The sequence below is a fragment of the Corvus kubaryi genome, unplaced genomic scaffold, assembly GCF_017639235.1.
Source record: "Corvus kubaryi isolate FWS band 111438036 unplaced genomic scaffold, C.kubaryi_AGA036_p1.0 split3-73, whole genome shotgun sequence".
NCBI lineage: Eukaryota > Metazoa > Chordata > Aves > Passeriformes > Corvidae > Corvus > Corvus kubaryi.
In genome coordinates, this window is record NW_024582091.1 from 15,661,806 (window position 1) to 15,688,458 (window position 26,653).

The window sequence follows — 26,653 nt, forward strand, 5'->3', positions numbered from 1 at the left end:
AACTTGTTAAAAATCCACACATGAATGTCCTTTTCAAAATCTCTTTTATAAAGGCTGGGCCAACAAATTAAGATTTACAGAGAAAAATCTTCCACACATTTTTATATGAATGAATTTTTATAAAATGCTGTGAATAGACTCACATCCTCTTTTCTAAGCCTGTAAAGAGGATGTCAGAAAAACCCCACAAAGCTAGATAAGAAACTGCAAAAAATAAAGGCTAAGTTAAAAGTCAAAACCACTTTTCACATCTGTTATTATTTTAAGAGGGCTTTAGATTTGGAAGTCAGGTATTAAAAAGACTAAATTACAAATGTGATTTTCCATGCTAACAGAAGGATGAAGGCCAAAGATAGTTCGGAGATTATTTGTATGCAATAGATTCAATCATATACTTTTGTTTAAAAAAAAAAAAAAAGATTTGATAAGACATATTTTAAAATAACTTGATGGGAGCATTCTACAGCTTCTTCCAAACAATTTTTGTACATATCCTTTCAGGAAGACATCCAGTAATTGCTCTTCTAGCACAGCATAAATTGGCTGATCACCCAGCTGTCTTTTTTGATGTCATCCTGTAATTTCATACACTGAGAGAGTGTGGTGAAATTAATTTGACTTTTACTGATAACAGCTAAAACAAATTTTAAATAAAATGTACAGATACTTTATTTACCTGCAATAGGTATTAAATTTTATTGTCTTTATTGCATAAAGGTGTTTTTTGAACTTAAATTTTATGTTATTTACAACAAAATATACAAGGCAATGTTAAAATGTCACATGTCCATTACAAGAGTGCACAGCAGATCCTAATGGGTGTCCACTCACATCCAGCTTGACACAGAGCTTGCTTCCTTTGGACCCTGTCAAACAGGAAGAAGGGGAAATTTACTTATTAAGTTCGAAAACACATATTTACATAGAAATGACTGAACTGAGCTGCAATGATTAATGGTGTCTGGAAACATCCACTTGAAACCAGAGTTAAGAGAAAGGAAGGCTACTGGGTTTTAACACTATTTCTCAAAATAGGTTGTTTCTTTTTTCTCTAAAAGTTCTCACCTCCCCCATTCCTAACTGCTAAATACAGTTCTCTTAACACAGCAATTTTCTGCTCTGGAAATGGTACTCCAGAGATATTTTTTCAATTGGATTTCTTTCCTTCCTCTGCTAGGAATGCTTCTTCCCTTTCAGCTGTCCCTTCTCCTTGTATCCTGTCTACAGACTCCCAAGGATCTGGCTGTACACTATCTCAGAGGAGTTTTTCAGCTCTTGGAGCTTGATGCTGCCATCAAACACAGCACACATCAAGTGATCCAGCGTATATCCGCACTGATATGTGTGGCAGGAAATACCTTCAAGATCTCAAGAGTGGGAAGCAGACAGACATCCTCACTAAGGAAAATCTTCCCATTTCTCCCATCATTGTTTCCCCTGCCAAAGGAGCAGTGCTCAAAACAAAACTTCTGGGATGCTCAGTTTCCCCTTTAAAAGCTGACTGGCCTGAAATGTTTTCCTATTCTTCACCATAACTACAAAAATATTTTGGTATGAAGCAACTCAAAAAGGACCAGTCTCTGCTGAACAAAGAGACAGGCATTGGGTTGATTCCCCCAGTACAATGAATAGCTAAGTAAGAACCAGTCATTACTTTTAAACTTCCCCCCTGCAGTTGTTAGGAAGAAACAATTCCTGTTCCAAGTGCCTTCACAATCTGTTTGCAGTGATTTTGGGAAAATGTTTTTAGGGCTCTGGATGAAAACCACTGCCATCCCTCCACCCATACCCTCTCCACCTTGCATTTCCCCTCTCAGTCCTGGTACACTGACAACCAGGTCCCACTGCCGAACATCACAGATGGAGCACTTTGTTCTGTATTGCCCTCAGTACATCCAAAATAAGGAAATAGCTCAAGTTCCCAGTTGAAGTATTTATCTTCCTTTCCCGTACTGAAATCTAGGCTGGAGATTCTCTTGCTCTGTCCCCATCAGCTTCAGTCACAGGGGACAGGGGGAGCCCACCCCTCACCTATGCCATTTCACCAGGAGCAAAGGTAGCACTAGAGGTTCCTCTTCAGCAAGTGGTTATGAAACTGCAGAGCAGCTGGGTAGTGTCATGGTTACACAGGCAAAAAGAATGGCTTATGAAGCAGAAAACATGATATTGATTTACATTAATCTTTCCTTGATTTGTTTTTGAAGAAAAAATATTTTATGCCATTAAATATGCAGAGTTATGAAATCACAAAATCGTTGGGGTTGGAAGGTGCCTCCAGAGGTCACCTGGTCTAGACCTCAAGTAGAGCTGCCTAGAGATGCTCAGGATCATGTCCAGACAGCTTTTAAGTATCTCCAAGGATGAGCATTCCACAGCATCCCTGGGCAACCTGTGACAGTGCTTGGTCACCCTCACAGTGAGGTGTTTCTTGATGTTCAGAAGGAACCCCTGGTGTTTCAGTTTGTGCCTGTTGCCTCTGGTCCTGTTAGTGGGCACCCCTGGTTCTGCCCTCTTTGCACCATCCCGTCAGGTGTTTACACAGATCAGTAAGACACTCTGAGCCTTCTCTTCCCCAGGCTGAACAGTCCTGCTCTCTAGCCTCCTCTCATAGGAGATATGCTCCAGTTCCTTCATCATCCCTATGGCTCTCCACTGGATTCATTCCCTTATGTCCACATCTCTCTTGTACTGGGGAGGCCAGATCTGGACTCAGCACTTCAGGTGTAGCCTCACCAATGCTGAGCAAAGAGGCAGCATCACGTCCCTTGACCTGCTGGCAACACTGCTCCTATTGCAGCCCAGGATACCATCAGCCTTTTATTCAACTTTGTCTCTTTCCATCTGGCTGGTGCCCAGCCCATCCTGGCACCTGGGGCTGCTCTTCCCCAGGAGGAGGAGTTTGCACTTCCCTTTGTTGGTGGTCACGAGGTTCCTGCCAGCCCATTTCTCCAGCCTGTTTAGGTCCCTTTGGAAACCAGCATGGCTCTCTTGGTGTATCAGCCACTCCTCCCAGTTTTGTGTCATTATCAGGCTTTTCACTCTGTCCCATCATCCAGATCATTAATGAAAATGTTAAACAGGACTGGAGCCACAACTGACCCCCCTTGGATAACTCCTTAGTGGCCTGCCTCCAACTAGACTTCATTCCATTGATCACCAGCCTCTGGGCCTGACTGGTGCTTTAAAGACTATTTAAATGCCATTCATTTTTTTCCATAATGAACTGAAGAAAAGACCAGTGTTCCAATACATATATACAATTAGCTGCTGACATACAAAACCAGTTCAGCAGAGTAAAACAGCAAGGCTAAGTCAGGTCTTTTCTTCTGCACTCAAGTTCCCAGGCTACTTCCTTGTTCCCGTGGTCAGCTGGGTCTTCTTTTGCCTGTTTTTAGATGTCTGAGCACTGGCTTGAGGAGGGCAGCTACAGAGCTGAAGCACAAAGTAGGTCAGACTTGCTGAGCCAGCCTCATTTCACTGAAAACAATGGAAGTGTCCTGGCTTGTTCCAATATCTTGTATTTGTTTCTGTTTGCCATGCAAAACAAATCACTGCTGGCACTCTGCAGTTCTCAGGCATAGGGGTCATGCAATGAACATTTATTGTTAAGTGAGGGGTTTTTTAACATTTGTTTGGGGTTTTGTTTTTCTACTAGCTAACTAGCAAGTATCTCCTGCTTACCATGAAGACCAAACTAAAATTACTATGTAAAAATATGTGAAGGCTTGATATACATAAGTACAAATATCAGATGGATCCCAAATCTAATGATACACATTTATATAGCAATTTCTGTTGTGCAAATGCCTTCTCCTTTATCTGGATAGCTGAAGTTAACATTGCAGTGACCAAATTAGAGGTAAGAAATCCTCCTGCCAGATATTCTCAAGAAAAATGCTGCAGCTTGACCTGAGCTTTGCATGCAGAATTCCCTTCCTAAATTGGGAATTGCATAAAATAGAGTGGTGACAAATCAATCAAAGAGAAAGGAACAGAGCTCCCGACTGCTGGTTGGTCTGTCCAAGGCTGCCGAAAGGCAGCTCGGACTTGCAGCATGCTAAACAAATGGGCCTGAGCTGATTTGGAAAGAGCTAATTAACCAAAATGTCATTACTCCAGATTCCAATTATTTCAGCATATTGGAAAAATATATATTTTCCCCAAAATTTAGAATTAATACTAGTAATAGAGAACAACAGCAAAAATACACCAGTGACTAGACTCAGCAGCAGCTTGAAGAGTTCTGCAGTTCTTGAACAGAGTTAGCACATACCTTACTCAGCTCTGGAAAGAGTTCTTGAATCCCAATGTCCAGCAGAACATAAGTTAACTAAAAGAAAATACAGAAAATTAAGGACACTCCAAGGCAAAACTACTGCTTTTTATTCTTAATTCTGAGCAACAGCTCACTCCTCTGCTATACCAAACATTCACTTCAGGAAATCCTGTGCCAAAAGGAAAGTTTGTCACGTTATGAGTTACCTGTTTGTTGAGCACTGGTTGCTGCAGTCCATCAAACAGAAGCCTGATGCCTTCGTATTTAGCCTCTTCCCCAATGCACTTGCCTATTAAATCTAGACCAAATACAAATACACAAGTCATGAGGAAGCACTGCAAAGCAGCTTTATGATGCAGTTATAGAACTCCAGTAATTAACAAGAAAAAAAACTGTTTAAATTAAAGAAAGAGTTCTAATTTTTTTCTGTCTCAAATGGTAAATGGAAAAACAAACACACTTTTGGTTCATCCTTTTCTCTTCCCTTTCCTTCAGGGCTCCACACCTAAGTAATTACTACACTTTTTATAATATCAATATATTGTTCTAATGCACTGTTTAATAAAACACAAGCTAATTTTTTTTAATTACTTTCAATTACATGAGCCCCTCTTTCCTAGTTTATACAGTGCAAGGAGAGCTCAGATGTACCTTCCAGCTTCATGACATGTCTTTTTTAATCCAATTTTCAGCTGGATAAAATACAAGCCATTTCAAAAGAGAAAAAATTATGCCATTAAGTATATGAGCAAAGCTCTTGACTTCCATCACCATGTCTTTATTAATCACTATGCTACAACCTTAGTCAGCAACACTGAAGTGACAAAACTGAACTGCTGGGTTTTTACACCTGGTATTCCAGTCAACTCAAATCTCAGCAGCCCAAGCATTATTTGATTTGGTAAGATAATTTGACTATACTTGGGTTAAATATCTGCTTGAACAATTAACCACACTCATACAGGCAGCCATGGAAAACAGAACCTGGAATGTATCTCATCATTTCTTCAAAAGTCTGCTTTGCTCGTTTCTGTTTATCCTGGAGAGAGCGAGGCTCGGTGTTCTCACAGAACACTGCATCTGCAGCGAAGACACATTGGAAAAAAAAACATCTTTAGGCAGCTACATATCACTGACACAGAAATGTGGTTTGGATTGTGGCTCAAAATTGAACTTCTTCTCTGTATTATGTTGATCAGAAGGGAATTCTAGCCTTGTCAGATCATACTTTTTGCTTACATTAGCCTGACCAAATCCAGAATACCCCACCTGTTTGAAGGACAATCTTTTCACATTTTTCTTTCCAATCTTTTCAAAGTTAAAGCATTCTCTTCTAAGTTTGGATCAATTCTACTTTAGGTTAGTTACGATCTCCTTACTCACAATTTCCCTCATGCTTTCAAAACTACAAGCACTACTTACACCTTGTGCTAAAACACTGTCTGGAACTGTCAAAAACTTCAAATTTACCTATGAATGAGAAAGCAAAAATTGCTGTTCATCAGAAATAACAGGTGCTCAGTTTTGGTTTTAGGCTCTGAAAGTCTTACTGCACTCTTTTTTTGCCTTTCACAAGCTTCATTTTTGGTTTGGTAAGGACAGAGCTGTCTTGACTCCAGAGTTTTTGGCCAGATGCATTGTTTGGATCAGACTGCAGTCAGATAATACTCTACAATTGTGAAGTAATTAAAAATTTTTTTCAGTCTCTCACCCCTTCCCTTATTTGAAGGTCAGGAACACTCAAGTCCTCTCAAGAGCCCACCACAACAAAGGGAGCCAAAAAATTAACAATAAAAGGCTGATGTAGCACACAAGTGAAGTAACTTAAAGACTTCATAAAACATTTGCGTTGATACACTAAACCACCTCTATTCTGTTTTTCTTGTTCTCCTTGTACACCTCATCAAATTACTGTTCATAATACTTTGTTTTTCTGTAACCATCACTGACAAACAGGTGACTCAACAGCTTTCCACAACAAGCTTTGAAGTTAGTCCAGGCCCACTTGATTTTTAATACTCCACCAGCGTTAGTCAAGCATTCCAAGGTTTAGCACTCAGAAACTTCACAGAAGGGATTTCAAACACCAGACTAAAGCAGTATTTTTTCATCAAAGATGTAACTATTACTAACCTCTCAGCAGTGTTATCAGAGAAACCAACCGGTGCTCCTCAAACAGCTGTTCTAACTTGTTATGCAAGTAATAGTCTGTGTACAGTTCCAATGTATTTTTGAAGAGAATTCTTCCTCCCATCAAGAGATGATGCAGCCAGTCAGGAATGCGGAAAACTACCCTACCTGCAAAGTCACAGCAACATCTGTGAGTAGTAACATTTATCATGAATACTATTAACTTCCTTTAGCTATTTCTATTAAGGTAACAATTCCAGTTCCCAGAGTCTACAAGCAGCCTAGGCAGACCTGAGAAAAGGGACAGGACCTACTCTCATAAGCTAGTAAGAGGTGCAGAAAGGAGGAGACATAACAAAACAACTAAGCAATGATGAATGATAAATGACATTTTAGCACCACAATAAAGTCTTCTACAGAATGACCGTGTTACTAAGATGTATATTAGCTTGAAAGTGCTGAGTTATAGATCAGTGCTACAACAGAATTTCATTTCTTACCAGAGACTGTGAACTTCATGTTTGGCATGAAGTATATGAATAATTAAGAGAAATCACTTCTTACCAACATACATTAAGTAGTCATAGACTCCTTCTACAGTCATCATTTCCATGAAGTAGTTCTGATTTTGTCGTCTTTCTGTATTCTCAGACCGGTTTGCATTATTCTTGAATAAATCATTAAAAAGCTAAAAGCAGAAACATAAGACTGAAATCATTGCATTCAAAAGCAGAAGGATAGCCACCAGTTCTTTGGGTTGGTTTCTTTTTACAGAAGTAGCTTTTTTCCAGAGCTTCTAAAGAACTGATCAGGGGCGTTGATTTGTTTCATTGTTTCTGGTTTCGTTTTTTCAAATTCTTCACTTTCCAGTAAAGAGCACATCACATGTTGCCAAGATACACAACAACCAAAACACCTGGGTTCAGAACAAATCAGCACTGAGACATTAATTCATGAGCCTTTTTGCTCCTACTACCTTCTTCCAACCTAAACAATTACATGATTGTATGCATCTAGACTTTTACCACAGGCTCTGATTTCCTTGATGCACCCTGTTCTGAAAATGAGGGATTAAAAGGATATGGAGTTTGTTTGCCTTAAATCACAAGGGAAGCCTCTAAGATTAAAGTATTCCTAAAAGTTCCTGTTGGAACTTTTGAAATAAATTTTGAAATGTATTTTGAAATAAATACAACCGTTTCTGGACAAAATATACAAGTTTTTTACATAAAGAAATATCTTTTTCCCTTGCCAGCTTAATTATTTATAGTAAAACTTCATGACTCTTTGTAAGTTACTAACATTTGGGTTTCTTTCCATTTATCAATTATATTCCTTTAGCCTTCTATTTTCCTGTGTCATCACCTTCCTCCCTGATCCCTCTATTTCCTTGCCTTTGGTTCTTTCTGAAAAGATACTCCAATTCTTTCAAAACCCCAAGAGACTCTTCCCTGCACACCAAAAAAGGGGTCCCAAGCCACCTAGGCAGTAGTCTGCGCCTCCCCTGCCCCTGAGTCTGTGAATCCCAGCAGAGGGAAAGGAAGATCTCTAAATTCTGATGCTCTCCATGTTTAGTACCTAGCAATCCCCGCTAACAGTTTATTTTAAATTAACTTACCCCCAAAATAGTTAATCTAGATATAAAATAGGATTTATACAAAATACACTGTATTATGAAATGAAAGTTCAAAAGTTTATGCCAAGGTTCTAAAAAAATCCTAGAACTAGAAGCAAATGCAACATAATCATAGAATTGCCTAGGCTGAGGTGATTGCCACTCACAGAAGGTTTTTTTTACCACTAATTAAAATTAGTTCCAAGGAACAGGAAGTAATTTGCTTATATGTGGTTCACTTTCTGTACAGCAATTCTCCCCAAAATAAATAAAGCCCTAAGACACGCAAATCACAACTATCTCTGAATCATGCAAGTCTCTAAACAGAATGCTCTGCATCCTTAGGAAAAGTTACATCAGGACATCTGGCAAGAGTCATGTTTTTGACCTGTACTCCTTCAGGCCCCCTCTTTTTTTAAGTGTTGAGCTGCTGGTATTACCTTCACAAGGTTCACTCAAACTAAACAACAGCAAGTTATTACATAAATTACATAAAAGGGCAAATATAGTTAATGCACTGGTGGGTGACTAGCATCCGGGAATGTAACAAACCTAAAAAGAACACATAATTATTCACACCTACTGTATGGAAGCATCCCTGGTATGTTGTTCTAGAAACCCTGTATAAGCTGAAGTCTACATCCTCCTTAATACTGAAACCAGAACAGCAGGAAAAAACTTAGCTGCAGTATTGTATCTTAAACAAGAGCCTTCTTTATTTTTTAGATACACCCCACGACCTGACAAAGGTGATACACACTGAGCCAACTTAAAGCAGCCCATTGTGCCATGCAGACATAGGTTCAGAGGAGTGCCTGGAGGCCAAACTAAATCATTAACAGCAATCTGGTAGGTAACCTATAAAAAAATCAAACATGAAGGCCAGCTTAGGGCAAAGCTTTTTGACTTTTTACTTTCACCCCAAACCAGAAGCAGCATCTTCTGAATGCTGTATGTACCACCATACAGGGACAATCTGTGTTGCACCTTAAACAGTAACGGTTCCTCGATCAGAGTCACACTTTGAAAGCATTTCAGAATGCAATCTACAATGCACTGCAGCAGCTGTAATACAAAGTGGCATTACACTTCTACTTCCATGTTTTACACTGTCCAGAACCTTGGCTTAGAAGAAATTCAAGTGAAAAACACTCAACTGGTTATCTAGCACAGAAGTTGAGATTATACTCACAATTCAGATAAGCACAGGATTTTGTTTTAGATGTTTCTCTGCATGTTAGTATTTGAGATTAACAACACAAACCTCAATGCTATCATTATTTGTATCTTTAAGATTAAACAGTAACTATGATTGTAACCATGTAAATATTCTTAAAAGGCTCACAATGAGGAAATTCCATTAATTGATGTTGATTAACAATGGGAGTCAAGATCATGAAGTCAGTGAAAGATAAATGGCCTGTATTAAGAAAAAGACCAAAGTAATCCCTTGTACAACAGGCTTTGCTTGGGAAAAGCAAGCAAAGGAAGCGTGAATGCTCACGTTAAGTGCCTCACAGGAAAAAAAAAAAAGTCACTCAATGGTGAGTGCATATGCAAACATACACCCAATACATTCCAGCACAGGTGTGAACTGTACAATACCACGACTATGAACAATATCTACAGCTAGAGGCATAAACCTCTCCCCTGTTCTTCCTGCTCACTTAAAAAGTAGAGAGGACTATACCAAAGTGGTAAGAAGAAAGATTGTATGCAGTGTCTGAATCACATCCGTCAGTGTTGGCAACCACATCTTCCTCCAAGTAGCTACTCAAAAACATATATTATGCTGCTGGTGTTCCAAAAGCAGCTTTTATTGCTGTTGGCAGGCCATCACAAGCCAGCAGAACAATGCCTTTATTGGCATATTTTGCAAAGTCTGCATCAGCTGAGAAGTCCTGACCTATTATAGCAAGTCTGACAGAAGTATGTTCAGAAGATGATCAAGCTGCTTACAGACCTTCAGAACAGAAACATGGCCAGAAATCCTGCTAGTGCCCCTAGGAGGGGGAAGCAGAGGTTTTTGTTCACTTGCTTTTTTTTAACCAGGCAGGTTAGTAACTCTTAATCTAGAGGATCTGACACAGGATGAAATCCAATTGCTCCCAGTTATACTAGGGTTGACTACCCACATTCATTGTGCATTTTTAACTAGAAGTCCTTCCACCAATATTTAAAACACACAAACATACACATGCACCAGGCACATTCAAAAGGAAGGAGCATGCAGATCTGTCAGAGCATTAGGCACATTTCTGACTGGGCCTGCTCAGACAGATCTCCAGGCATTTCTTACTCAGCCTGCTGAGGAAGAGGAGCCTGTGTGCACCCTACTCATGGCAGCACAAGCACCGGGGAATGTGCATTGTCATCTCAGCAGAGTCCAATATGTTGAAACTGAAATAAACATACCCGTGTCAGAAAAGATACATGAGAACACTGTGGCAATACAAGCATAAGCTGGAAATTGACTACCATTTACCAAAAAATTGAAGAATTCTCTTGCTATGAGATAACATATTCTTCTCACAGATGGGCCCTCAGGAAGAGCTAACCTTCTTTGGTTAAGTCTCTTTGGTTGCCTGCCAGATCTCTGCATAGAGTCCATACAGGCAGCTCACACAGTCCTGGTACAGACATTTGGCATTCACCTCCATCACCAGGAATGATGTGCCTGGCTACTGCACAGCACTTATACAGCACAGAATACCAGAATGGCCTGGGTTGGAAGGGACCTCAAAGACCATCTAGTCCCAAACCTCCTGCCATAGGCAGGGACACCTTTCACTAGACCAGGTTGCTCAGAGCTTCATCCAATCTGGCATTAAATACGTCCAGAGATGAGGAATCCACAGCCTCTCTGGGTAACCTGTACCAGCAGCTCACCACCCTCACAGTTACATAGTTTTTCCTAACATGTAATCTAAACCTACTCTCAGTTCCATTTCCCTTTGTCTGGTCACTAAATGCTCTTGTAAAAGTCCTGCTCCATCTTTCTTGTAGGCTTCCCTCAGGAACTGGAAGGCTGCACATCTGCACAAAGATGTCACATCTCACAGCAGAAGTGAAAGTGCAGAACTGAACAGCTCAAGTCTATGCCACACATATCTGGGGAATAGGAAAGTGTGTTATTGCAGTCTACCTTTGGTCTGGCCTTTGGACTGAACACCCTCAGTGCCTGCATTCCTAGACAGCATTTTCCAGCTTGGCTTTATCTCAAATAATTTTAGTTAATGAGTTCTAAGACAGCTCTCTAGTACGAGACAAAGCGTATAGTCAGTTTTCTCCACTTCTGCAAAATAGGAAAGGAAGATGACTTACTGTACCTTCTTGTTATTTTCAGAAGTGGGACTCAAAATGGTAAGTTCAGGCCTGCTTGGTTTAGGCTTGGGAGATTCACAGGAGTTGATAAAATTCATGATGAATGGCTCCAAATGCTGACCTTTCTGAAAAAAAGATATGAGTGACCTGTCACTTGCATAATTATAGGAAAATGAAAACAAAAACAACAACAAAAAAGAAGTTTCCAACAAAGTTTTGATTAGCCTATAATTTAGTAATCTCATAAAATTAGCTAATGAAGTTAAGATATTGGCAGTCTGAAAGACTTACCTCTTTCATCAGCTTTCCTGGAACAGATTTTATGATTTTACCTACAATTAGAAACAAACAAACAAAAACTTTGTTATCAGTGTCTGATTTGAAAGACATTTTGCTCTGCTAGATTTTATGTACTCATTGTCTGGTAGTTATTTAAAAATAGAATCATTTTTAAAAATCTGGGTCTTTTTTATTTGGCACAAAACCCTATGAAATTAGTCTTGCACATAACCAGCTTGTAACCTAGTGATTACTAGTCTTCAAGAAAAGATACTTAAAAATATACATATTATTATCTGAACACTTTTTAAAAAACCCACAATAAAGTACTGTAGATCTACCTTTTAGCTCTTGTAGACCTTAACCATAAATAGCTCTAGCACTGTAATAGCAGTGCTGCTACAACACCGGTACAGGCAAAATTCCCTGTATGTAAGTTAGTCATAAAATCATAAACACTTATCAAAGAAGGTATCAAGGTAACTCAAATTTTCCTCTTTCTGTGGAAAAATCAGCAAATCGGGAGAGTTTCTGGGGGGAAGCAGCCTCAAAAACCCTGGTGAGTAGAATTTTCTAAATTGGACAGGTTACGACTGTGGCCTTAAAGATCAGCTCTTGTGTCCTGATAAGGCTATCAGGATATGGCACAGTAACTTTGAATGATGAAAAATGAAAGGGTCTAGGACTAGTTTTATTTTTAGCACTACAGTTATAGTAATAGTATTCTTATCTACATGTCATTAAATTTGGAATTTACATGGGAAAGTATGTACAATGATCAAATGACAGTAATAAAAACACTCATCCTCACAAACAGCCCTACTGAAATGCCAAGACTTGTTATAATGCTCATTATGGAAGTGAAGCACAGTCTCAGACAGGAAATGCATTACAGTAAACACTGTAATTATAAGCTTTTTTTAAGGGTACGGTTGGATCTAGAAGGAAGATCTGAAATCAAAACAAAACCTTTTGACTGGAGGCTGAGAACAGAAACCTCATTCAACAACTATAAGGCAGGCTAAGAGAAGGGCTGTCCCAGCAGGACCACGCCGTGACCGGGGGCCGCAGAAATGCAGCGGCGCAGTTCGGACAGCTGAGGCTTTCTGGGAGCACAGCCACAAGTGGCACAAGACATGAAGACAGAATGGCCATGAGGTTCACCTGACCAGCTCAGGCCCACTACTCTGAGACAGCTGCACTGCAGCCAAGTCACACTACAGTCTACACACTGCAGCTTTTTTGATTCATTATTGTAGGAACCCAGAGCACCAAGAATATTTCTCTGCCTGTTTTTAAGGGTTCTTACCCCCCTGAACAACACTGTTTCAGCTTCAAACCTTGGAAAAAATTACCAGTGGTCAGACAAGAACTAGAAAATACAGTGGTGTGAATTAGGTGATAGACTACTGTGTAAGATTGTCACAGGGTGAAAAATTTAGAGGTTTTGGGCTTCTCTTTGTAGTAAATAGATAAGAGTAAAAAATATCAAAATGAAGGATTGTTGTTATTCTCTAAACCTTCTTCTCCTTCTTCTCCTACTCCATGTTCTGCAGTAAAAGTAGTTTGGAATGACTGGATAGAGAATTCCACAGTTCCTGCCCGTGTTACTGAATAATTGGTAGGAAAGTGAAAATAATGTACGTTTTTAGTAACTATTGGTTAAAATATCTTTAAAAGGCTGTGTAAATCTTGATAATTAGCTCTCACTCCTACTTTTCCTCCTTCTATGCTGTACCTAGGTCACGCTAGTGGCTCTGTTCCTCTGGTAAGACTAAATAAACAACTATCTGGAAGCATTGAAACTAAAAGAGACATCTCAGTTTATCTTTGAAACTCCTTGCAAGGACTTTCAGCAAATTCTCTCCCATCAGGAGGGACTAGATTTACGACACAGTAAAGTGTCACATTATGAACTACTGCCATTAGACATTAGAACTTCTCAACTTCTCCATTTCCATTTCACCTGCCTGTATCACACACACTGATGCCTCAAATTCCATTAAGCAGCTCATGTTAGAGAAGATCTTAACACCATCTAATACTAGAAATATCAAATATTGTAGTTTTCAGAATAAAATAAGCGGATTTTAATCAATTAAAATCCAAAGGTAGTTTTATAACTGTTTATGCCACCTCATCTGCAAACAATGACAGATGCACCCAGACTTGACTTGTGACAATACCATAAATTTTCTTGAACTATGAGATTTATTAAGAGAAACCTTACCATCTTGCTTGCTGACACAAAAATTCAAAAGCAACCACTTAAACATTTTTTTCCAAAATTTCAAAATGTCTTTTTTTTTCAAGGAAGAAGTATCAGCATGTCTTGCTTGCTATGATTTTAAGGGCTGTGAAGGAGCAGAGTTCTTATTTCATACATCCACAAGAGTTATCTATGAATTACTACTGTCATTCAGAGAATCACATAATTCAATCACAGCATCCACAGCATTACTATTTGTCAGCATAAACAAGTAGCATATTACATACCAAGATTCACATCAGGCAACATTTTATCAAGAAACTGAGTTTCTCCTCCATTAGGGGATAGGAAGTCAGCTAAAAGCTGGCTGTTACTTAGTTCTGGATGTTGCAGAAGTTTCTTTGAGACAGAAGGAACAGAAGAAGTATAAGTACTTTAAAACTCATCTTTAAAAATCAGTTTCTGTACAGCAGAAAAATATTCAAAGAGCATTATACTGCCACAGATATTGTCATTTCCAAGAGATTTCTGTTCTCAGTCATGTGAAACTTTAACATTGCCCACTTGAATCCTTTCTCTAACTATAAAGTTACTTGGAAACAAACAAAAAAACCCCAGATATTCTTTTATTAGCTTTATATCATTAGTATTAGAATATTCCTTGCTCCAAATGTTTGTTTGATACCTGCAGATATTCCTGAAACTCCTCTCTCTTGGATTTTAAGAACTCATAGTTCTTGGGGCCAATGATTCTCTTTGAGGGAAGCTGAGCATCAGGAAATGTACCTAATAAAGATATCAAGGAGATTAAATTATTCTTGTAATGCAGTAAACACTGACTGTACTATTTTAAATTTCAGCTAAGTAACGAATGATAATCAGAGCAGGGGGAAAATAGCTTTCCAAATGGTGGAGAACATACCATGAAATTCCGTAAGCTTTGATTCAAGCACGTAAAATTCAAGATACCTCCTGTAGACGGACCAGTGTTCAGGTTCATGTCCAACTGGAGAAGAAAAAAAAGTTAAAAATAAACCAGGTTTTATGCCACCTGAGAGACAAATTAGCAACAGCAAAGATATGCTGGATTATATAAGAAAAACCTCAATGACATTAGCCCCCCCCATTGTAGTAACATAAACTTTATGGTACTTTTAGCGTTACAGTAAAATGCATAACTGGTAGATAGATATGGTACTAGCAAGGAAATTATCACCTCATTTATGGGATCCCTACAATCCCAACAATGGACTGCTCCTTAACTTCAACATTTATGATGGCTGGCTATTATGAGATCTATTTTCCAACTTTTAACCAAATGACTTACAGAAATAGTACTTGTTGAATATAGTCCTCTGCATCATCAGCTTGAATGCTGATCATTCTTAATCCTATCACTGCACATATCACTAAATGCCTCTTAAACACTTTCTGCTCATTGTGGAAGTACTACTCTCACTACTAACGCAAATCCACGCAGACTTAGGATGATGCTGTTTTCCCCCACTCCATTTGGATGTATTGCTACCTAGATACTGATAAACTAACGGCAAGCCATGATGGTTTTCCGTAAACAAAACATTTTCATTTCCTAAGAACTCATTTTAAGGTTATACAAAAACTTATTTGTTGTTCATTATTCCAAAGTTCAGAGTTGTTAAAAAAAATAATATGCCAGGTGTTTATTAATATGAATTTTAAGGTAAGTATTTTTGGAAAGAGAACATTTCAAACTTTGCCATGAAGTCTAAATAGAACTGATTCATGCTGAGGAGTCAGTTCTCAACCTGCAAATGCTAAATGTGATCATTTATCTCTCAAACTCATTTCCTCAGAACTTTCAAGCCACTATTTTGAAATCAGAAGAATGCATATACAAAACACACTGCAAGAGCCATCAGAATACAGCACACTAAAATACTCTGGGTTCACTTTCAAATGATGCTTTATTTATCCCCAACATAGCATACCTGCCCTTCTATCATTTCTCTCTACATCAATGCAGAATACAGGAATTCTCTCCTTTCTGTCTTTTCTTTCCAAGGAGGGATCATCAAAAAAATCTACATATGGGATGCTGATTTTCCATGCCGCAAGGTTGCGGGGTGTATTTGGGGTGGTAACAGCCTCCTCAGGAGAATCATCTTCCATTACCATAACACCTTCTTCAATCTGTAAGGATTCAAACACAGATCTCCAGTTCTGTTTTAACTGGTACAGTCTACCTCCGCTTCTAACCAACTCCCTCCTCTTCCCTTTTTAAAATTTTCCATTTGTCTCCCAACTGTACTTCAGGTAACAGTATCCCACACAGTAAATTCTACCATTGGCTCTATTCCTGGCTGTTTAGCATGGAAGAAAAACATTAACTGAGGGAGACACCCAAGACAAATGAGAAAGGACTGTTGGCTCCTGATCTACAGAGAAAATGCTGCACCACAGACCAACTAGACAGCAATTTCTCCACTACATTATTTATGGTTTTAAGGTCTTGTGGCAGGCTGCAGATGAAGAGCCATGCATGCTTTACTACCCAGAATTACAGAACAAGTCATTGATTACAAAAATACCTGACGCTGCTACTTTTGGTACTTCTCCATACTAAAGCAATAAGCTCAGAAGCACATGAACTGGGCATGTTCCCTTGGCACATGAATGAATACAGGGAAGATAAGGCAACTTAATCAGAAGCCAGCACATGAAGACTGTGCAGTCAAGACAGAAGAAATGTAACATTTTCAACGGGGCAAAGGAGAAAAGAAAAATCCAAGCGCAACAAAGACATCTAGTAAAATTTAATGGTTTTACTCACAAAGTCATCTTCTCCTTCATTTAAGTTATAGTTAGGCAACATAGCTCCTTCCATTGCAGAACTCTTGAATACACCTTTTATTTTGTTCCCTATTTTGCTGATTCCAAATGATTCTCCTCTCTTCTGTGTGGTCCTAGGATTACAGAAGCCACAGTTCACAACACAAGGCATATTATTACACAGCTGCTCATTAGGCTGTTGCACACCACTTGCAGATAAGAGAAACAACTCTATAAACAGGTAGACAATATATTTACAGTTCCACTTGATTAAAATTCATTTATGGTAAATCTGTTCTCTGATCAATCAGCAAAACTTCTTCAATACACTTTTAAGAGACACGGGATTCCCAAATGCTTAACCACAAGTAAACTCTTACAATAGTATCCTAGTAATTCATGACACAGAATAAACAATTAGCTAGGTAAAACAACTTTGTTTTGACAGCAGAAACTGTGGAATTGCTACAGGCAGGCACATCAAGTAGGTCATTAACTTTGTCCTTTTCCATGCACTCGCATTTAAATATTTATCTTTCTGCCAAGCGTAGATGCATTTTTTAAAGGAACTTTACAAGCACATATCATTCAAGATAGAGCTCAGTTTTTAAGCAGTAGAGACAGACAAAAGGAATGTGCAAGGAGCAAGACTGAGGATGAGAGAAAACAGATGCAACTAAAGAACCTTGGCTTGAAGAGCCAGTCCGACTGAAAGATGAAGAGTTTTTAAAGTCTTGCCACTTATGACAAAGCATCCAAAAACCAACAAACCAGGTATGGGGAAAAAAAAGATACTTGGGCAGTAAGCACACCCCTTACTGAGGGAACAGATTTTTTTATTATTCTTATGCCCTTACACAAGTCCTGACACTGATGATTATTTCTTGCATAGAAGTGCTAGTAACTTTGGAAAGAAAAATGTTTCTGCTGAAATCAGCCTGAGGTTACTTATGGTAATTCAATATACACAGTTGAGAGACAAGTTAAAAATCAATACAGTGAACTGCAGAATCAAACATTCAAAACAAATTTATAGACTGATATTAGAGGACAAAAAAATCCTGTTTCTTTTCCTTTAAAACAAGAAACTATTGACTACTGGAAGGGAGCACAAAGAGAACAGCAGCCATCAGCAGGTAAAGCATTTTCATCACCCATAAAACCATGCAGACAACATCAACTGCTGACTCCAAACATGCATCTGCATGTTACTAATAAGCTTCCTGTTTATAATTTTACACAGACTGTGTACATGACTAAAGCTGCGTAAATAACCCACTGCTTTTCCAAATCTTTTGCTTGTTCTATCTCATATAATCATCAGCTCCAAAGCAGACTGGCACCATCTACCCTAATTATCTCGTCAATGCAAAGACAAGGTCGCTTGGCTGCTTGCAGTCTAAATCCTTATTTGAACATTTTACTCCATTCTTGAACAACTTCTACTACATGTTATTGTGCTGAACTGAGCTGTTTCACATTGGGGACCTACCAGAATCTTGTACAAGTGCTTCAGCACTGGGCTAGAAAACAAACCTCAATCAGACAAAACTAGCTTTTCTGGAATATTTCAGACCTCTGGCTTGACCTTGAAGGAAGTTCTCATCATTCCTGTGAAAACTTGTGCAGTTCTTAAGAGTTTGAGCAAAAACTTTGATTTGCACAAGGTCAATGATTTGATAGGAGGACTCCAGTCTCAAAGCAGTTCTTTCCCACACTGATCATGCTCCAGGTGAAGGCAGCATTCACTTGTGCCTGTACTGAGCTGTACTCAACCTGACAGCTGGGAACCAACCCTTCCAGCCCCAACGCAGAGATTACGCCACATGAATAAAAAGCAATCACTGAACTGGACAAGTATAAAGTGACAAACTAGGATGGGAGTCTCTGCACAGGAAGAGACCAATTCAGAACAAACACTGGTGAATGAGAGGGTACACAGACTCTCTCCACAATATATGGAGAGAACACAAGACTGGTTTGGTAAAAATCCTTGAGCACAAATCACACTGGATGAGCATGGAAAATAAACCTGTGGATGTTAGCAGAGATGGATGGACAGATAACAGGATGACCTGACATTTCAAAGAAATGGAACAATAAAAAAATATATACAAAAAAAAGGTATCAGGATGAAAATCTATTAACTTCACTGGCTAAGCAGAAATAGAAGAAAGGCCTTGAGGCTAGGCAGAAGGAAAGAGATGGGACTAGGATAGGGGCAGGTTCAAGACATGAAGGACCAAAGACAACAGGAGGTAGTCCGTTTAGAACAGAGACCAGACTTTTTTTAGGACCTGTCAACTCTGCTACTGTCAATAAATATAAATATATATGTCCAAAACTCATTGGAAAAATATCCCACTCCCTCTAGTGCTAATCCATATAATAGCATTATTAGACCATCATGCTACAGTTGCTTTCTCAGCAGGACCCTCTATGGAGAGTCTACAGACTCCAACATTCCTGAAGAATCATGTGACAACAAGAGGTTGGAACACTTCCTTTTTTCCTCAAACATTCCAAAAGTAATACATACCTAACATTAAAAAAATTACAATTATTGTTCAGTCTATAACAGGGAATTGCAGACTGAAGACTGCAGTAGTCCACTGTACACTGTGGCATTCTTTAATCATGGATGGTTGCAAAATCATTTTCCCACAGGATGCTTGCCTCATTCAGGGCACTGAACAGATCTTGGCAGGTGATCTTGAGCCAGGGGTATGCAGCTGAAGAATGATGCTGTGAGGCTTTTTGGGTCAAGAAGGACTAGACCAGTTGTATGTATCAGACAAGCTAGATATTAACATGCATGTGAAGTCGGAGTGCCACTTCCGTTGGCTGACTAAAATCCCTACACGCAGTTAGGAGAAATGCTGAGCACATCTTGCTGCACTTGAACATCAATGAGCTGCATTTATATCTCAAGAACTCCTTACTGCTCAACAATCAAGCAAGTTACAGCTCAACATGCTGAACTGGCACATAAAGTATAAAAGCATCTAATGACCTTGATTCTTAACCTGAGAAATTAAGTTGAAAAATTTACCCTAAAGGCTAGTATGAGCAATCTATGTCATAATGATGCTCTGATAAATTCTAAGGAAAAGTCCATAAAGAAAAGATTGTTTTCTGAGTTTGGATACCATGTATTTAAAGAGGCATGAATAATGAGAAAACAAACCATTGAACGGCTAACTAAGGCATTAATGAGTGGTCACGTATACTAGCTACAGCAAATTATAAGAAATAGCATATGTTGCCATCAAACCTGTAACAGTCACAAAAGAAGCTGCAGAGAGAAGTAATTTGGGCAACTGCTGGGTTTGAGTGCTTAAAAATCAGAATATTTGCATGCGATGTTAGACAATGATCACCACGGATACAGCTTGCAAGCTAAAACAAGCATATAAGGGGATAACACCTTAATGAGGATCTGGAAATATGACACGAAGTAAAGGAAATTCTGGAGCACCTAGCAGTCACAAGCCAAAAAAAAATTTCAAGTTCTGCAAATATATTTCAAAAAAACGACAACAGACACACTGTTAACAGCAAACAATGTTAGTGTAATGCAAACATGTGAAATTAGTAATTAAGCAATTTCTAAACACTTGTGAAGAGGACATGGGAAGTAAAGCTTTTTGTGAGGAGAAATGCATCCAGAGAAGACATTCATGTCTTTTACAAATAAAATGAACAGTTAATTACTGTTATAAAGGCTGTGTGATGAAGTCATGAGAGATGCAGCATAACTAACACACAACACTTATTGAGTGTTAGATAGACTTACCGTAAGTCATCCAAACTCAGGCTACTTCTGCAACAACAGGCAAATAAATTACCTCAGAGTCCAGCAGAAAATTAAAATAAAACAAAACCAAAACAACAAAAGAACCCAAACCAAACCAAATGTGACAGACCTATCCCAACAAAACTGAATAGGCTTTGACCCTCACCATGGATTAAGAAGAGGTGGTCCAATTAGGAGTTCCTGACCTAGAACCCTAAGAAGGTGAAATGTGAACAGTATCTGCACATCTCATCATCACACGCTCGGCCTTTGAATTTAAAACATCGGTTATTGAAACTTTCAGGAGATTCAGCACAAGCAACCACCAATTAATGGAGAACAGCTTTCATTCTTAGAATTACCTGTAGTGCCAAATAGGCAGCCAACTGTTCCTATTACCTTTGTTCAGAAGTCACATAGGAATCTAGTTAATTTGGCCAATACAATGAAAAGGCTGTGGACTCACTTTATGTAATAATACACACCCTCTCCCCCTCTGTATTAGTATAGTATATACATATATAATACAGTATAGCATCTGTATTAGGTATAGTAAGAGCCATTATTTAAAATTAAAGTAACTTTTAAAAATTTTTATTTCACAGATTTTAGGACCTGTCATTATATTTTTGCCATTCTACATAACCTGGTACATAGAACCAATGCCTCAGACCCAGTAATTCCAAATGTGATGTTTAAATGAATTAACTATAAACACTGTCATCACATACAGGATTTTAATTCATGGCAGCTACTGAATTCTGGACAAACTGATAAGGGATAAAAATATTAAAATTTTAGGTTTTGTTTTACAGAAGAGTCTGATTGTAAGACATCTTACACTGTCTTTGACTGTGTTAACTGTGAAACTGGAAATACAACCTACCAGGTTAGAAATGATGGTGACTATTACATTGCACAGAACTTTTCACAGACTTAATTCCATGGGTTTTACTCCTAACCACTCCCTGAAATTGTTAGTATCTCTTCTGGAGTCCTTTAGCCTGAAAAGTGCTTTAATTTCACTGCTATTCCAATATGAGAAACCAGGATGTGTCTATTCTGATTTGTGGTTATGGTATGTCGAAAGTCAAGACAGACAGCAATCCAGAAATCTGGGAATTTGTCCTACATAACAGCTTTTCTTTTTTTGTTAGACTTCCAACATAGATGACATTTAAGTAATGTAGTTGTATTATAAATACATAAATGTGAGAGAGGGAGAGGAAATTCCTGTTGTCTCTTCCACACTATCCAAATTAAGTTGACAGAACTGGAACTCAGAACATCAGTTATCATTGGCCACACACATTAAACATTAGGTAGAAAACATCAGTTACAGAGTTAAAACTGATGACAACCACAGTTAGTTATCAAGTTGTCAGAATACCCTCAATATGACTTCTTTACACTCCAGAAACCCTTGACACTGCCCACCTACTGCCCTAGCAGTTTTCATAGCACATTATTTGTCCTGTCTGTCTGCAAAAAGCTATGATTGTTCTGTACAGTTCAAATAAGTGATTCAAACCAAAAATTACAGATTACAGACAGTCATTTTTTCCTACCTTCCCACCTATATTTTCTAGAAACTGTAATTTTCTTGTCTTGCAGTAAGGGAAATGTTTCAACACATTACCCCCATGCACATTCCACTGGGATTTCATACCTACTTCTTGATCTGATTTCTTAACCAGCAGTACCTATGCAATACACACACAGTACCCATAGCAAAGCACAACCAAAATATGGGAAACAAAACTCATCTCTTTGCACATAATTACTTTGTACATAATTACTAATGCTAGAATAAGAAAGAGAAGGCAGGACAAAGTATATGGAATAACATCTGGAATAATTCCGTAGGTAACCTTGATTTTTCCCTGCCCCCTTGGCAGTGACTGTAGACAATTCTGCAGAGGGAAATTCCAAAGCAACAGGCAAACTACTTGCAGATAGGACCTCTGTGTCATGGAAATAACCACTGAGGTACTTCTTCTGGAACACACAGTATCTCGTATTGTACATCAGTATATATACTGAGGGCATTCAAATTGTTCTAAAATGTAAACCAGATACATTTTCAGTAATGCTATGGATACTGTTTGACAATATGCTGCAACAGCCCCCAAACAAAATTTGTTTATTCTGTAGCCAGAGATGCATTTCAAAAACTCCAGTAAGAAATGGCCTGTAATTTCCCCCTTTCTGTTTTTGAAAGCAAAGAACCAAGGAGGTGACCTACATGTTTTCATACTTTAACTAGATTTGAGAAGTGTATGACAGAATACTTCCAAACCTTGACACGAATAATTTTGGGGAAGAAACCAGAAGGCAGATTTAAAGGTCTAGGTGAAACCCTTTAGCCATCTTCAACAGAAGCTGATGTGTGTTTAAGGTCACCCATCCCAGTGGAGTACCATGTAGGAAAGGAATGCAGTTTGGGCTAGCTGCCTTCATTCCATGCCTCTTTGTTAAGAAGCAGAAGCTTGCCAGCACCACTATGAGACAGCACTACACCAAAGCTCCAGTCCTGGACCTACAGAAACTATAAAGACCACATAAAAGACGTCACCAATGGAGAATAAAGAGAACAATCATGCCATTTTTGAAGAACAGGACAAGGGAAGAAAGGTGTGTGTCAGTAATACAAATCTCACAATAGGCTGAGAAACAAGAATTTGCTGTCAGGTGTAACTCTAATGAACGCAGAGAAGGTTAAATGAACCACTGTTACTCCTCTACAAGAGGACAGGCATTAGCATTTGCCACAGTACCGTGGATCTTATTTCATACCAAGAAAGAGAGCCTATCCAAATTAAAGACTGTCTCACTGAAGTTTTCCTTCTTTTGGCTAGGCCATAAGAGAAATTCAGTTGGGCCAGCCCACGACTGTTGGAGCCATCCAACATAAAGTGAAACACAAGAAATTATGAGACCCCAAGGTTTATCAACCCAACCCAAGCCCACAATGGAAGATCACCCATCCCCACCACAGGAGAGGTTCTTCTACTCCACAGGCTGTCAGGAGCCTGAAGGTGGTCTCTAATTGTATGGTCCAAGCCCAGAAACAAGGCTTCTAATGCTGCATTTCTGCAACGGAGTTGGGGGACAGAAAACACATTTGATGTAGGAGAAGTGGCAGTTGTTACAGTAAGAGGAGATTCCCATTGAATAACCAGGTTGGTTAGACCTAGGGTACACTGTACCTATCCATGTAGCATCTGAAATCCAAGAAGACACAGCTTGGCAGCACTAAAATGGTATTATATATACACAGTCAATTAAATCACCACTTTATTTTCATATTCTTTAATTCTCACTGCACGATTTTTTTCCCTTCCCTCTTCTCAAATGTTGAGGTCTAAATCACATTTTAAATTCTTTAATGCAAAACACATAAAGAGAAGAGACGTCTTGTATAATATTGCTTACATCTTTAGCATGTATATTGTTCATTTAAAAACAGAAGAAGTAGAGCTAAAAATTAAGTCAAATTAATATCAGGCAATAAGAAAATTCGTACAGTTTATTATTTTGATGCTTTTAATTAAAAACCAAAGAAAACCACTTAGAAGTTCTACCATACCTACCTGTTAAATTTCGAATTGCGGGTTGGTGACTCTGCTCCTCTTAGAAGGTGTCTGAAGTACTGTAGCAGACAAATAAGGTATCAAGGAAAACACTGCATTAACTGAGGTAACAGCTACTGTGCAACAACACTGCAAAGGTCAGGAAACCAGAACTGAAGGAAAAGCCAAACTGACCACAATCTAGCAGTTAGAATTTTAATCTGGAAAAGGACAGACCATACAATAATCAATACATGAGCCTAGGACTACTTATTTAACCTTACATAATCTCAAAATTAAAACCACAAAGCTGAAATAAAGATTAAAATAAGCACCAAAATCCATGTCATCTCCTTGTTAAAAAAATCAAGCATTTGAGGCATTCTAGCTATCATGGGAGAGATCACCATCAAAACTATTTTTGAGAAATGTTCTTTTTATTAAGAGTAACGCTAAGTAAGACAAGTACCCACTCCCAGGACAAATCAATACATTCTGCCTCAAATAAATGCAAGAAAAGCTTAACATACAACCTGACTTACACAAACTTCTGAAAGGAACATGAACTCAAGACTCACCCCTGTGATTAAAGTGTGTACTACTAGAAGGCCTTAGGCAGACAAAGTCAATCCAGGGTGGGGAATTCTTAAGGTGGCATTTAGAACCCAATAACACAACAATCTTAAATATCTTATCAATTGCTTTGAGCAACCTTCTTGAAAACAAACACCAGACTTTTAGCTGCTGGAATGCATAATGCTGAAAAAACCTAAGTACGACTTTTGTATCTTTAAATACCATTATATTTTAAAAAGTAAATAAAGAGATCGTGTTCTACATCTATCAGGCAGATTACTTCTGCACCAAATTTGCAATCTTAAAAGAAGGGGTGGAGAGGATTTTTTAATAGTTGTGATATACACAAATTGTTACATCAAAAAATGAAGTTTTCTTTTGTTCTGTGGTGTTGTGTTGGACTACAATAAATTCTGTCTTCCTACTGAGAATGGTCCAGCTCTAGAATGCCAACTGAAGTGGAAAATGGAGCCATATTTTTCAGTTCCACACACACGACTGTTGTAAATAGCGTATCCTAAAAAAATACAATCTTGCTTTTAAGATTACTCTTCTAGTCTTTCACTCTTACCTCATCACTGTGACAGAACATAGGAGTAAAAACATTCTCGAGCAGAGAAAGCACGTGCTCGTAAGCTTCAAAAAGACACCGCATAGTTTGAAGTTTCACAACATCCATATATGGACCTTCAGCAACTAGAAAAACCAAAATTAAGTATGAATAGAGAGAGATATACATACAGGCATATAAAGTTCATGGGTTTTTTCTAGTCAGAGATTGTGCTTATTTTGCAAGCTATTCTACGTCTTACAAATAAAAAATAGAAATAAATTAACAAAACAATGATTAAGCACAATATAGCAAAGGGATAACGAATTTTTAAACTGACAAAAAAAAGATTGATAATATTCAGCAAAATTTGTTTCCACTTTATTACAGAATGCTGTTTAAATTCCAGAGTACATTATTCCTTTCAAATTCCAACTTACTTCTTTGAATCTCTTCCACAATGAAAGGGTCAAATCTAATCTTGTCAATGCTTTCATCCAAACAGTAAGTTTTGTAAATTTTCTGTACTTCCTCATGAAGAGACATCTTTTCAGTATCTGACAGTTCTGGTCTCAAAATTCGGTCATTGAATTCCTCTGAGAAGTAAAGGAAAGAAAAAAGCATTTCTTGATCAACTTGGCAAAGAAAGAACATCTTGAAGCACCCTATAACATCAAAAAATTTTCCAGTAGGTAAGTAACTTGCAAAACTTAATTAAAAGTTAAAAGAAAACTTAATTAAAATTAAAAGAAACATACGACATCTCAAAATCCTAGGTAATAAGGTACCTGCCTTCTTATTAACTATAATTCAGATTTGTTCATAAAGTTATTACTAAAAAGATATTGCAATTAAAATAAATTATTCCTTATCACAGTAAGGATAAATCCACGAGGTTGCTCCTGGCATATGAATGGTTTTTTTCTTCCTAAATGACCCAAATACAAATTGTAGTTTTCCATTAGAATGATTTCCAGATCATCAAATAACTTCAGCACAACATTTGTAATCTTACCAACTGTAAGGCAGAACTGCAGCACATGGACTGCCCCTTCCTGTTTCAGGAAGTTCATAAACCGAAATAAAAGGTCTTGCTGATCTCTGATCTCCTTTAGCTCCAGTTTCAGTACCTGAGTAGGTTAAAAATGCAGTCATCCACCTTTCAAACTTTCAGTGAGTACATAAGTATTGCAAAGAGTTGTAGAACAGAATGAGCAGGTAAATAAAACACTTATTCAGAACAGGAAAGGAAGCAAATGTTGCCTTTACTTACAGATGGTTTTTTATTTCTTGGCTCAGCAAATTTCTGAAGGAATGGAACCAATGAAGAAGTAGGCTCGGTTGCTATCTCAGGCTGCAGAAAAAAATGACAACTGGGTAAGAAAGCGACTTTCATGGGTGAACAAAATGCCACTGTTTTAACTTTGTCAGTACTCACTGGACTATCATCAATGAAGATCAGCAGCAAATGGTTCACAGTGTCCTGCAAGGAACACAATACAACAAATAAAATTA

The 26,653-nt window shown here is 38.3% G+C and overlaps 1 protein-coding gene across 4 annotated transcripts in view; it reads right to left on the reverse strand.

Moving 5' to 3' along the window:
• Positions 1 to 644: 644 nt before the first annotated feature.
• The window catches only part of SNX14 (sorting nexin 14), a 46,685-nt gene continuing 20,676 nt past the window's right edge, over positions 645 to 26,653 (reverse strand). For 2 of the 4 annotated variants that reach the window (XM_042016136.1, XM_042016137.1), the window contains exons 10-29: positions 26,577 to 26,621; positions 26,412 to 26,492; positions 26,154 to 26,268; positions 25,579 to 25,734; positions 25,160 to 25,284; positions 24,034 to 24,092; positions 20,441 to 20,467; positions 16,646 to 16,778; positions 15,804 to 16,005; positions 14,756 to 14,839; positions 14,519 to 14,619; positions 14,121 to 14,232; positions 11,637 to 11,677; positions 11,351 to 11,470; positions 6,971 to 7,094; positions 6,410 to 6,574; positions 5,261 to 5,356; positions 4,483 to 4,574; positions 4,274 to 4,330; positions 645 to 866 (exon numbers count right to left, since the gene is read on the reverse strand). In XM_042016136.1, the coding sequence (XP_041872070.1) occupies positions 828 to 866; positions 4,274 to 4,330; positions 4,483 to 4,574; positions 5,261 to 5,356; positions 6,410 to 6,574; positions 6,971 to 7,094; positions 11,351 to 11,470; positions 11,637 to 11,677; positions 14,121 to 14,232; positions 14,519 to 14,619; positions 14,756 to 14,839; positions 15,804 to 16,005; positions 16,646 to 16,778; positions 20,441 to 20,467; positions 24,034 to 24,092; positions 25,160 to 25,284; positions 25,579 to 25,734; positions 26,154 to 26,268; positions 26,412 to 26,492; positions 26,577 to 26,621 (1,974 nt within the window). In that variant the 3' untranslated portion in view covers positions 645 to 827. The remainder of the gene's footprint in view (positions 867 to 4,273; positions 4,331 to 4,482; positions 4,575 to 5,260; positions 5,357 to 6,409; positions 6,575 to 6,970; positions 7,095 to 11,350; positions 11,471 to 11,636; positions 11,678 to 14,120; positions 14,233 to 14,518; positions 14,620 to 14,755; positions 14,840 to 15,803; positions 16,006 to 16,645; positions 16,779 to 20,440; positions 20,468 to 24,033; positions 24,093 to 25,159; positions 25,285 to 25,578; positions 25,735 to 26,153; positions 26,269 to 26,411; positions 26,493 to 26,576; positions 26,622 to 26,653) is intronic. The other 2 variants (XM_042016139.1, XM_042016140.1) reach the window with 1 other exon arrangement.